The sequence below is a fragment of the Gorilla gorilla genome, chromosome 7 (assembly GCF_029281585.2).
Source record: "Gorilla gorilla gorilla isolate KB3781 chromosome 7, NHGRI_mGorGor1-v2.1_pri, whole genome shotgun sequence".
In the NCBI taxonomy this organism is placed as follows: Eukaryota; Metazoa; Chordata; class Mammalia; order Primates; family Hominidae; genus Gorilla; species Gorilla gorilla.
In genome coordinates this window covers 61,946,056-61,958,811 of record NC_073231.2, presented here as the reverse complement: position 1 = coordinate 61,958,811, position 12,756 = coordinate 61,946,056, and the positions used below count along the sequence as shown (strand labels likewise).

Below are 12,756 nucleotides of genomic sequence, written 5' to 3'. Positions count from 1 at the left end.
TTGCCTTCCACTGTGATTGTAAGTTTCCCGAGGTCTCACCAGAAGCAGATTCTGGTGCCATGTTGCTTTTACAGCCTGCAGAACCACAAGCCAAAGTAAACCTCTTTGCTTTATAAATTACCCAGCCTCGGATATTTCCTTATAGCAATGCAAATGGACTAGTACACCCAACAAGCAAAAACACCCATATCAATTTTCAGAACTTTCTCCGAGGAGTTTATTAATAAATATCCACATTACCTTTTTATCCTCACAGGAATTTTCTAGTGCTGATTTACATATAAATTGCTGTCTTAAAATTTAACTTTCTAAATGCCAGAAGCTCTCCAAGATGATTGTGACAACCAAAGCAACCCTATGTTGAGAACCAGTAAGGAGTAATGTGAAGTGACTTTAAAAAAGATCTACAAGGACTGATCAGTCATTATGGAAATCTTTGTGTTATAATTTAAGCAAAAAATTCTGTTTTCCAGTGTAGCTCATGAAATAATTACAGTAATCTCAACAGTGTAGTTTAATTCTTGGAAAACTTAATGATAACTTTTTTCCCCCCTTTTTAAAAGAGAGATTCCCCTGGAGCTTCAGCGCCTTGTTCATGGTGGCCAAGTGAATTTGGATATGGAGGATCATCAGGATCAAGAATACATAAAACCTAGATTGAGGTTCAAGGCTTTTAGTGGAGAAGGGCAAAAACTTGGAAGGTAAAAATCCTAAAATGAGAAAAATACCTTTATTGAACATGAATTTTTCTTGGAGAATAAGAAAAGCAAAATGACCTATGAAGTAAAAAACAAAAATATGAACCATGCACATTAGATATATACATCTGTTAATATTATATTATTATTCCATTATATCATAATATTAATTGTGATATTAATAATACTGTAATACTTAGATTGCAGTAACCATGTCTCTAAGCCCTATACATGTGTTATCTCACTTAATCTTTACAACAGCTCTTTGATGTAGATACTGTTATTACTTCATTTTGCAGATGCAGTAATTTGCCCAAGATTGTTGAGCTAAGAAATGACTAGCATGTGGGATTCAAACCCATGCACTCTGACTACAGAGTTTGTGCTTTTCACCACTATATTATATGCCTCTTTCAGATTACCTGGTTTCAAAGGAGAGAATTGTAAAGGGTTGTCGATGAGATAAAATAATGGATACCTTACATCACAACTTAAGCATGCATGTCTGCCATCAGTAATGACCAAGCTCTTGCAGCAGGAGCAATGTGCTTAGCTTTGTGATTTTCAATAGTTTTTAAACAGCCAAACCCTTTTTTCAAGTCATGGAAGCGCAATATGTAAAACCTGAGCTCCTCTGATTGTCGGTGAAAGAAGGCATTGTGTCTGAGACATTTCCAAAGAACCTTAGGACTTTGAAGAGCACAATTTAAAAACACATGCACATGGCAGAATGTATGAGTGGTTTCCTTTATAATAGCCATGGCTTAATGTAATCTTAGAAATTTGAAATATGCTGGTAAAAGTTACCCTCTACTCGTCCACATATTGTTGCAGGTGATATGGAATTGCCACATTGGCAATGTTTCCAGTGTATTCTTTGGTGCATCCTTTGCTTCTCTTCATGTGATTCCTTCCCTTCCAAGCCCCCTTCAGTTGCCTCGTGTACACTGGTTGTCTATTCTCCCCTTATTTTTCAAGATAGGAAAGAATTCAATATTGCTTCTTTATGCCTTGCTATCTCTAGTCTCCCTTTCTGTATTCTCTTCTCCTGATAGAGACTGGCGCTGGGGACATAAAGGAAATACAGGAATTTATGTTGACCTGTTTTTCTTAGGACACAAACTCTTTAATTTTAAGTCACAGGTTTACTTGGAAATTTTCTCCCTCATCTCTCTTTACATGTCAAGCTTCTCTTTCTTTCTTTCTTTTTTTTTTTTTTTTTTTGAGATGGGGTCTTGCTCTGTTGCCCAGACTGGAGTACAGTGGTGTAGTCATAGTTCACTGCAGCCTTGACCTCCTGGGCTCAGGCAAGCTTCCTACCCCACTCTCCTGACTGGGACTACAGGCACTGCCGAGCGCAGCTCATTTTTTTTCATTTTTAGGTTTTGTAGAGACACGTGTCTTACCATGTTGCCCAGGCTGGTCTTGAATTCCTGGCCTCAAGCTGTTCTTCTGCCTTGGCCTGCCAAAGTGCCTGGGTTACAGGCATGAGCCACTATGCCTGGCCAGGCTTCTCTCAAATTATATAATATTATGTTTTTGCTCCTCTTGTTGTGATCAACATATATATATATGTATGTATGTATGTATGTGTATATATATGTATGTATGTGTATATATAGTATGTATGTATGTTATTTTTTTAATTTTCTATCACTTCCCATTTTTACTTAATATTTATTGAGATTACGATTTTTAATTAGAATGCAGATAAAATGCCTAGTCATCTCTTTGATATATACATATTCCTTCTTTATTATTTAAATGTATGACCAAGAATTAATGTTAGACTGCACATCCTTGTTAGTAGACCTACAGTAAATCTAGACTTGGAATTGAAGAAGGTAGTGTAAAGGGAAGGCAGCTGAGAAGAGCCAGTGATTATTAAACTCATGAAAATAACGATATTATCTGATGATAGTATCTCACAAAGGCCAGTCATTTTCCTTATAAGGCAAATAGAGAAAATAACAGAAAAGAAAGGAGAAACTGATGGAAGAAAGTGACAGAGATCAGTGGTAATAATGCCATGTTAATTTACTAGCCATATTGATCAAGATTTTGATTATAGAAAACAGAATCTACTTGCCAGTAGTAATAGGTTTCTTACAGGATCTTGTGTAGTTTATAGAATATCTGGAAGAGGCAAGCAAACCAAGCTTTCCTTAGCCAGGAGAAACAAACACAGTGGAAGAGTGTTCCAGAGAAAACAACTATGTCCCCTAGTCAGGTGCTTGGTGCCCATGAAACTAGGGACTAGATACTAGAACATTCCATCATCGAAGAAATAAATGCCTCCACCACCTTAGTAACCAGAAGAGCTACAGAGTTTCCACTTTGCAGTGCTTACTTCCACCAAACAAGTGTATGTTTGTTTGCTTGGTGGAAGGGTAGAATCATGAAATCCTAGCTGCAAGAGAGTCTGGGAGATGGAGTCTTTAGAATTTTCAGCTTCTAGTAGAAGGAGATAGCATGATGATGTGAGCCTATGTGTACACAAACCCAAATGTTGAATAAGCAAATATCATATATTCTAAAGTGAAGAATTACATAGAACATTTTATATTAAAGATTTACATTAAGAAATATATTAAAAGTTTAATAGTTAACCTTCATTTAGAAAGTAACTTTCTAAAATGGCTTGGTTCTCAAGAGTTCAAGACAATTATTTACTGAGCAGGAAATAAAAAGAAGCAAGTAAAACAGAAATGAAAATAATCTATTGTCTTCCATAGATGGCAGTCTAATTACACACAGAATGTTACATAGATGGGAACTAAATCTTTTCATGTGATATACAATTATGGTGCAAACCAAAATGCCGTAAAAATGTTACATAGTACCCTCACATAATAGAAGAAAGCAAACCATAGATAAAAAACTGCAAATTTGCAATGGTAGAACAAACTGTATTATTGAATAAAAATTAGCTTGGTGAGCTAGAGTAGTGCCTAACAAAATCACAGAGTCATTTTTAATAGGGAGGACTAGCGAGTAGGCATTCTTAGTAGGCTTTTGAGCTGGCGTGTATAATGATAAAAATCATGATTTGAAGCTGATCTTTCTGCAGAAGAACAGTCACTGCCTGTTTGTCCTACTGTTCTCTTCAAAAGATTGTGCTTGCCACTCTCACTTACCTGAGATTTGACTTTATCTGGGGCCCTAGACCCTGAGGGCTCTCTTCTCTAAAACTTCAAAGCCTTACCTTATCTCAGCTCCTCAACAGCTGTGAGCTGACTGAAGCCTGACTGGGTTGTCAGCCCTGTGTGACTCAGTACTTCTGGGGACAGCCTCAGCTGTGCTGAGCAGGCAGTGCTGTGCCTCGCCAGTCTCACAGGCCTGAGCTGCTTTCCTAAACCCCCTCCTCGACCCCTGCCCCTCACTCTCAGCAAATTTCTTTGCTTCCAGCTTCATTGAGAAAATAGAACCTGACGGGAATTCACATTCTTATTATGTTTCCCTCCAGCCTTCAAACTGGTCATTTCCATCCTCCTCTCCCTCCATAAGTTTGAAGAAGAGGGTGTTTCTCCTCCTGTCTCTGAGGGAACCTACATCCTTTCCTGCCATTTGCCTACAAACCTTGTTATACCAATTAATTTCTCTTTTCTTTCTTAAAAAATTTTCTTTTTAATGTAAAAGTTTTACTATGGCTTGATCAATTGAATGATACGGAGAAAGTTTTAAATAGCAAACAGTTGTGATTTTGACAGCTAAATATTAGAATTAACATAACTTGCCTGGGCACAGTGGCTCACACCTGTAATCCCAGCACTTTGGGAGGCCAAGGCAGGCAGATGACTTGAGATCAGGAATTCAAGACCAGCCTGGCCAACATGGTGAAACCCCATCTCTACTAAAAATACAAAAAAAAAAAATTAGCCACATGTGGTGACAGGCACCTGTAATCCCAGCTACTTGGGAGGCTGAGGCAGGAGAATCACTTGAATTCAGGAGGCAGAGGTTGCAGTGAGCCGAGATCACACCACTGCACTCCAGCCTGGGCAACAGAGCAACACTGCATCCCAGAAAAATAAATAAATAAAGTAAAATAAATTAATTAACATAACTTTTTAGGCTGGTTTTTTAATACCACCCTACCAGCTTGTCCAGCTATCTGTCTGTGTGGTTCTGAGCATGTCTTTTAGTCTCTCTGTGACTCGGTTTCTTTTAGATAAAATGATACGGTTGGCCTAAATTATGTTGGAAGTCCATCCATTCCAGTTCTCAAATGTTATTATTCCATATACAGTAGTTTCATTGTGACATACACACATTTTCTTACCTAGCTTCCCCATCCTCCATTTTCTGTTTTGAGAAAAAGCATACCTGGTCAGAATCTGCCTTAAAACCGAAAGCAGTAGATTACAAAAATAACAGGGAGGCAACTTGGTGTGTGGAAAGAGCCCAATATAAACCTCAGCTCTCTCACTTACCAATAGGAATATTGGGGGTAACTTTTTTTTTCCAGAGTTTTTGTTAGGATAATTATAATGCTAATAGCCAACTTTTAGTAGTGCCAACTATATAAAAGCACCATTTGAAGTGCTTGTGTGTCCTAATTAATTTAATCTTTACAGCACTGCTGCTGTTGGCTCTCAGGCACAATAAGGGTAAGTGACTTGCCTGGTGTCACAGAATAAGTGCAGAGCTGGGATTGAAACCAGGTAATCCAGCTCTGGGAACCATTCTGTTAACACTGCTTCCCAGGCTGATGTAAATGAAATAATGCATGTGGCAGAGGTGGTAATGGTGGTAGTGACGATGATAATGTGTATACCTGGTTACCAGTGAGGCGGAGGTAAAGAGGACCTTTGCATTCAGTGTCTCATGTCTTTTCTCTTGGATTTTCATCCCCCTCCCTTGTGTAAGGAATGCTGGACTCTTGGCACAGTAAACCAGATTGGCAGTGCAATTACTTAGGCCCTCAATTCCAAATGAAAAAGAAATTCCTTAATATCTGATCATTTATTGTAAGTCATAATTTTAACCTTATGTATATTTTTATGTATCCTCAAATCAGTTCTAAAATTAGCATCAGGAAATAGCTAAAGAAAGAGAAAGTGTCAGCAGTTAGTACCAGGTAATTTTATCACTTTACTGTGTACTCTGAGAGAGAAGCTTTTTGAATGGAAGTAAGAGTCATGATGATTTAGATTGGACTAAAGCCCAAATGTTCATAGAACTTTTATACTAGTAATATGTAGATACATGCGTGTCTTTCTTCCAGAAGAAAATAATCTATAGGAAACCATCTAAATCTCAGAGTTCAAGAGAAAAAACTTCAAGACTATCAAAAATTCCTTAAGATGACCGAGAAAATTGAGCTAAATTTATTTGAATTATTTAACCAAAAGAGCACTCCTCTATTTTTGACATTCACTTTTGGCATATACTGGCTGATCATCCTGCTAGTGTTAGAAGGGGCTAAGACAGCAATGCTAGGGTCACTAGTAACCAAGTTCTAATGGTAAGATGTTCTATCAAGCTTCATTATGAATTTATTGTCATGTAATAACATTTTATTCCTCACTGGTACTTAGAAGTTATTTCTCTTTTGCAAAGCAGTGCTTGAATCAGATGTTTTTAAATAATATTAACCAAGTCTAAATTAAATGAATTTAGTGCTGATAATATGTTCACAATAGCTGGCACCCGTTGAAACACTGTGTTCTAGGCACAATATTAAGGACTTACTGGTATAATATACCTTCATAACATAGTATTATTCCCTCACTTTATAAATGATAGAACTGGGATTCAAAATGATTGATGTACTTACTCAACTTTACACAGTTGACATAGCTGGGATGTGAAACCATGTCTGCCTGTGCTCTTAATGATTCTTTGACACTAACTCAGAGTTGCTCGTATTTCTAAATAAAACTGGTTTGCTAAACAGTGATGAAGTTGCAAACAGTTAAACGAGGAAAGGATGCAAAGTTAGGCTTTTATGAGAGATTAGATAAACCAAATAAGAATCGTAGGATCCAAAATAACTTTAATATAATGAAAGAGGTTGAAAGAAGCATAGGAGACTCAAATGAAGCCATGTTCTAAGTGTTTATCGCTGTCTTCAGTTTGTCATATATTTTACATATTCAGATTTGTGTTCTAATTATTTAATTCCTCTTTTTTAGCCTTACACCTGAAATAGTCAGTACACCTTCCTCTCCAGAAGAGGAGGATAAATCAATACTTAATGCAGTTGTTCTTATTGATGATTCAGTGCCAACAACAAAAATTCAAATCAGGTTAGCAGATGGGAGTCGTTTGATACAAAGATTCAATAGTACACACAGGTAAGCTTCTTTACCAACAGTGTCCTGTTTGCTGTTATATACACTGGATTGCTTATCTAAGTAGAACGTATGTGACTTGAGTAATGAAGAATATGATATTCTTTAGGTTTACTTTTGAAGTAAGTTTTTGACAGAAGAAACATTTTTAAAAGGACAATAGCTGTGTATAAGAAATGAAATATGTGGTATTTAAACAGTCTCTATAAACTATCCAAATACTAATGTGATCTCAGATATCACACAAAAATAAATTAAGAACTATAGTTTTACGTTGTTACTAAAACTATATGAAGTAGAATCAGATTTAATTTAACATAGTAAAACCTTTTGGGGACTTTATTCATTTAAAAATTTGTGATAATTTTGATTGGGATTAATTTTCTGTATAGCAAATACTTCATAATATAAATGTGTATTGTAAATCAAGTTTAATTGTACTTTTGTCAAGAACTTCAGATAGTTTTAAATGTTTCTTTAATATTGACTTGTACATCAACATTTGATTTGTCCATTGAAGTAAGACCCTAATAGATATATTTATGATTTTGGTTGAATTACTATGTTTATGTGAGAGTAATTTTTTAAAATTATTCCTATGATAACACATTTCATAGTTTTAGACTCACCTTGCCACAGGCCAATCATAGTTACCTTTTTCTGGGTCATATGCTGCTAACATATTTTATACTCCGAAAAAAGTACAACCTGCACTTTTTTTTTTTTTTTTTTTTGAGACAGAGTCTTACTCTTGTCTCCCAGGCTGGGGTGCAGTGGCGGAATCTCAGCCCACTACAAACTCACTCCGCCTTCCAGATTCAAGCAATTCTCATGCCTCAGCCTCCTGAGTAGCTGGGATTACAGACAGCCACCACCATGCCCAGCTAATTTTTTCTGGTTTTAGTAGAGACAGGGTTTTCACCGTGTTAGCCAGGCTAATCTTGAACTCCTGGCCTCAAGTGATATGCCCACCTCTGCCTCCCAAAGTGCTGGAATTACAGGCGTAAGCCACCGTGCCCAGCTGGACCTGCACTTTTAAAATAACAACATTAGTACACTTACTTTATGCATAACTTACCTGAAGATTGTTTCCATTTTACAGGAAAAGTAACTGTTAAGTACACACTAAAGTTACTTTACATTTTAACTGAAGCCTAAGATAAATCCTTCAATTGAAATACTATATATTAAAGAAAGTTACAACACCTTTATATAAAGATTAAAATTTTGTGATTTTTATTATGATTCAGTTTTAAGTTTACATGAAAATATGATTTTTTATATTACAAATTATTTTTGTCTTATTTCTTCAGGATCCTGGATGTCCGGAACTTTATTGTACAGTCTCGTCCTGAATTTGCAGCTCTTGACTTTATTCTTGTGACTTCATTTCCGAATAAAGAGCTAACAGATGAAAGCCTGACACTGCTAGAAGCAGATATTCTTAACACTGTGTTACTCCAGCAACTAAAATAATATTGTTCCTGTCCATGCAGTAGCATGTGGGAATAGATGATGTGCCATATTAATAAGGACAATACTTCAGCATTAAAAACAGCCAAATTATTTTTATTATTTTTACAGATAAATTTTGGTTTTATTGTTATTCTGTCTTCCAATCTGAATATAGACAAATTTGGATTAGGAATAGACCTTGAGATAAGTATGTTTGAGTTTTTAGTTGAAGGACTGGCTTATGTTGATAGTTTTTGGATTTCTAGGCAAATCAGTTGTTACATGCTTAGTGTTAATGTAACAACATTTGTTTGCAGAGAAAAATGAACAAAACCCCTTTTTGATAAATGCATTTGGTAAAATTTGCACTAAAGTTTCTTGATGCAGCATTGACCAACAGCCATTAAGAAATCTTTTGATCAAATAAGTTGAAAATTTGTCTGTAATATATACTGAAACGTGTCTTTTGATTTTGAAATTGTTTGATCATACAATAATTATTTCTCCTATTAAGATTTTACACATCCTTTTTACTTACTGATTTAGATATATTACTAGTATCAGAAACTACAGTTTTGCCTTGTATTTTACAGAATTATGACTGTTGTGAACTTAAACAGAAACACATAAAGGTCAGCAGTTCTTTTTTTTTGATATGGAGTTTTGTTCTTGTTGCCCAGGCTGGAGTGCAATGGCATAATTTCTGCTCGCCGCAACCTCCGTCTCCCAGGTTCAAAAGATTCTCCTGCCTCAGCCTCCCAAGTAGCTGGGATTACAGGCATGCGCCACCACGCCTGGCTAATTTTTGTATTTTTGGTAGAGACGGCGTTTCTCTGTGTTGATCGGGCTGGTCTCGAACTCCCAACCTCAGGTGATCCACCCACCTCAGCCTCCCAAAGTGCTGGGATTACAGGCATGAGCCACCACGCCCAGCCTAAAGGTCAGCAGTTCTTAAGAAGATATGGTAAACAGCAACAATATTTTAAAATCAAGTAATTACAGTTCCTCCCAGAGCTTGCGTTGATCACATTCATTTATTCATTCAACACATTTTTCTAGGAAACTCATTGTATACACTAAACACTGTTCTATGTGCTCAACCTAGAATGTCTTCTCCAGAACAAGACTAGTGTAGAAATACAGGAATATAAATTCTGTCAGACGGACTAGATCTAAAGAATTACCAGCATAAATGTTTGCATTTCTGCTGAAGCCAGAAGCTTTTCCTTCTTCCCAGACACCATTTCATCTTTAGTTATTACTTCTGGTTATTTTCCATTGCCACCATAACAAGTTACAAAATGTGGCTTAAAATAGCACAAATTTATTATCTTCACAATTCTGTAGGTTAGGAGTCCAGGTTAGGAGTTTCACGGTGCCAAGATCAATTTGTTGGCAGGGTTGCATTCCGTTAGGAGGCTCTACAGGAGAATCATTTCCTTGTCATTCCACCTTCTACAGGACATCCTCATTCCTTGGCTTGTGACCTCCTTCTTCCATCTTAAAAACCAGTGCTGTTTCATCTCTATGACCCTTCTGTTACCACATCTCTCTGAGACCAGCATGGAGAGGTTCTCTGCAGGACTCATGATTAAATGAGGCCCACTGGATAATCTAGGCTTATCTCCTTGTCTTGAAATCCATAGTAACCTTAACTACATCTGCAAAATCTCTTTTACCATCTAAGGTTACATACAGGTTTGGAGATTAGGACATTAACATTTTACATGGAACATTATTCTTGCCTACTACAGTTCCCACCCACCCCCCACTCCACTCCTGTATTAAAGATTCAGGTTCATCACAAATAAATTTACGTCACTCATAGGTGCTCAAAAGTCACAACCCATTATTACAGCATCAACTCTAAATCCAGAATCTTATCTGAGTCTCACCAACTCAAAAGTCTCAAATCTCACATTGAAGCCATCTAAATTAAGTTTGGGAGAGGATCTGTGTGTGATTTCTGGGACATAATTCCAACTGTGCACTTGTGAACCTAGAAAACAAGTTATCTGTTCCCAAGTATGATGGCATGACAGGCAGACAATAGTAGTTACTCACATTCCTGTTCAAAAAGCAGAAACAGATGGAAAAAGGAGCCATCAGCACCAGTCAATTTACAAAACCAGCGAGGCACCCTTCTTTAAGTTTCAAGGCCTGGGAGTAATCTTCAGCTCACTGCTGTTCTCTGGGCTTGTTGACTGTCTCAGAGTCATCTTTACTTTTTCACAAAAGGTAGCACACGTTTGCAGCTGAGTGTCAGCTTATCAGTTTGTTCTTTTATATTCTCTAAAGCTTTCTGTTAATGGTGGTGCTTCTGCTGCTATAACGTTATCAAGAAACTTGTGGGTCTTTTACATATGTCACGGGGATGCACTCATTTAGATAGGAGGCTCCTCACATATCTTTCCTGGAAAATCCTGTCTCTGTTTTTGGCTTTTTCTGAAATAGCTGAGAGGATCTATGATTCACACCCTTAATATCTTCAAAGAGTCTTTTGTGTGACCTGATATTCAGACCTTTTGATGTTTCTGAAGTATTAGCAAAAGGTTATACAGCCATATCTTCATCACTTTCTCTAGAGTAAAGGCTGTCCTGACAGTGAATCTTAGTTTTAGTGGCTTTTGCCATTTGAATAGGCCGCGAATTTCCCAAATCATCAAGTCCTGGTTTCTTTATATTTAACAGTTCTTCCCTCAATCTACCTCTTTCCACATTTTACTATAATCAGCAAGAAGACAGCAGGCTGTACCTTCCACAGCTTGCTTGGAAATACCCTCAGCTAAATATTGAAGTCATCACTTAAAAGTTCTGCTTTACACATAACTGCAGGACACAACTCAGCTTAGCTTTTTGCCACTATGTAACAAGGACTCCTTTCCTCCACTTCTCCAGTAACATATTCCTCATTTTTTACCAACAGTCTATTCATGATGATTTAGATATTTTATGGCAATCGAGGTATTCTCTATTATGCTCCTTTCTTCAAGGCCGCCCTAGCATTAACATTCCATATTTCTACTAACAGTCTGTTTAAGGCAGTTTAGCTTCTTTTCTGGCATGCTCCTCAGAATTCTTCCAGCCTCTACCTACTGCCCAATTCCAGAGCCACTTTTCCACTTTTAGGTATTTGTTACAGCAGCACCCCAAGTACCTAGAAAACTCTTTTATGCCTCCTTCTCTGCCAGATGACTTGAATATGCTACTAGATTTGGAATTCACCTTTCTCCAGGGTCACTGTTTATTTCAAAGAGGTGAATTTACCTGTGCTAGGGTTTTCACACTGGGAGTGCTACCAGAACTACCACAGGATGAAAGTGGTGAGCCCACCACTGCAGAGAAGTTTTCTCTGCCGTAATATAGAGGAATTTTCAAAATAAGCCCTACTCCTTTTCACTTACTGAAAAGAACTTGGATAATGTTTAACAGCCAGCCCCATTTCAAAAAGATTACCAGGGGTAAAACAACATTTTCATGGGTCAAAATCATCTTCCGAAGAAAATGATTTCTTAAAAGAATTGAACATTGTAAATCAAAGGGCATTGTCCTGTTTTGGATTAACAAAACAGGAAAAATAACCAATCCTTGTAAAATTATTTGAAATTTTCTTGTTTTTATCAGTTGAGTGCCTATAGATGCACATACAAAAACAACTGCCATTTTTGTATATAATAGTCTTCCAAGATAGAGATTTACATTAGGAGAGAATTAAACATCCGGGAGGGATGAATGGTATTTCATGTGTGCTATGTAGTGTTTTGCTTCATTGAGAGTCATTTTCATGAATTATTTTCACTACTGCAGTCATTCTTCTTAAATTTATAATCATCTCAAAAAAGATGTCACAATGAACAGACAACCATCTGTGAGGTCAGTCATTTTGCATGATGTATGTAATCAAAAAGTTTGAAATGTCTGCTTACTAATAAAGAATGTTTTCATTGAAACTTATTGGAAAGGCTTTTCAAATTTTCTTTGATTTGTAGTTTTGAGTCCTGAATAGATTGTTTTAACATTAATAACATTTCCTGTGGTTTAATTTCCCTTGGTGCATCTTTGTCAGGGACAGAGAAGGAACTGGTTGTAGCATATTATCTGAATATCCTGTTACTGTTTCTGTTTTTATTCTACCCAAATAAAAAGATTCAGGTGCTTCTTTTTTGCCACAATGGATTTCTGAAAACCTCGTCACAACTGTGAAAGGAAAGTAAATCTTGGGACCCCAGAATCACCAAGCTAAAGGGAAAAGTCAAGCTGGAAACTGCTTAGCGCAAACCTGCCTCCCATTCATTCTATTCAGTTAT

The 12,756-nt window shown here is 36.8% G+C and overlaps 1 protein-coding gene across 3 annotated transcripts in view; it reads left to right on the top strand.

Annotated features, from left to right (window-relative positions):
* The window catches only part of UBXN2B (UBX domain protein 2B), a 43,014-nt gene extending 30,611 nt beyond the window's left edge, over positions 1-12,403 (top strand). For 2 of the 3 annotated variants that reach the window (XM_004047060.5, XM_019032796.4), the window contains 3 exons: positions 564-701; positions 6,836-6,997; positions 8,308-12,403. In XM_004047060.5, coding sequence (XP_004047108.3) covers positions 564-701; positions 6,836-6,997; positions 8,308-8,470 — 463 coding nt within the window. In that variant the 3' untranslated portion in view covers positions 8,471-12,403. Of the gene's footprint in view, positions 1-563; positions 702-6,835; positions 6,998-8,307 lie in introns of those variants that run through there. The other variant, XM_055349152.2, reaches the window with a different exon arrangement.
* Positions 12,404-12,756: the final 353 nt, after the last annotated feature.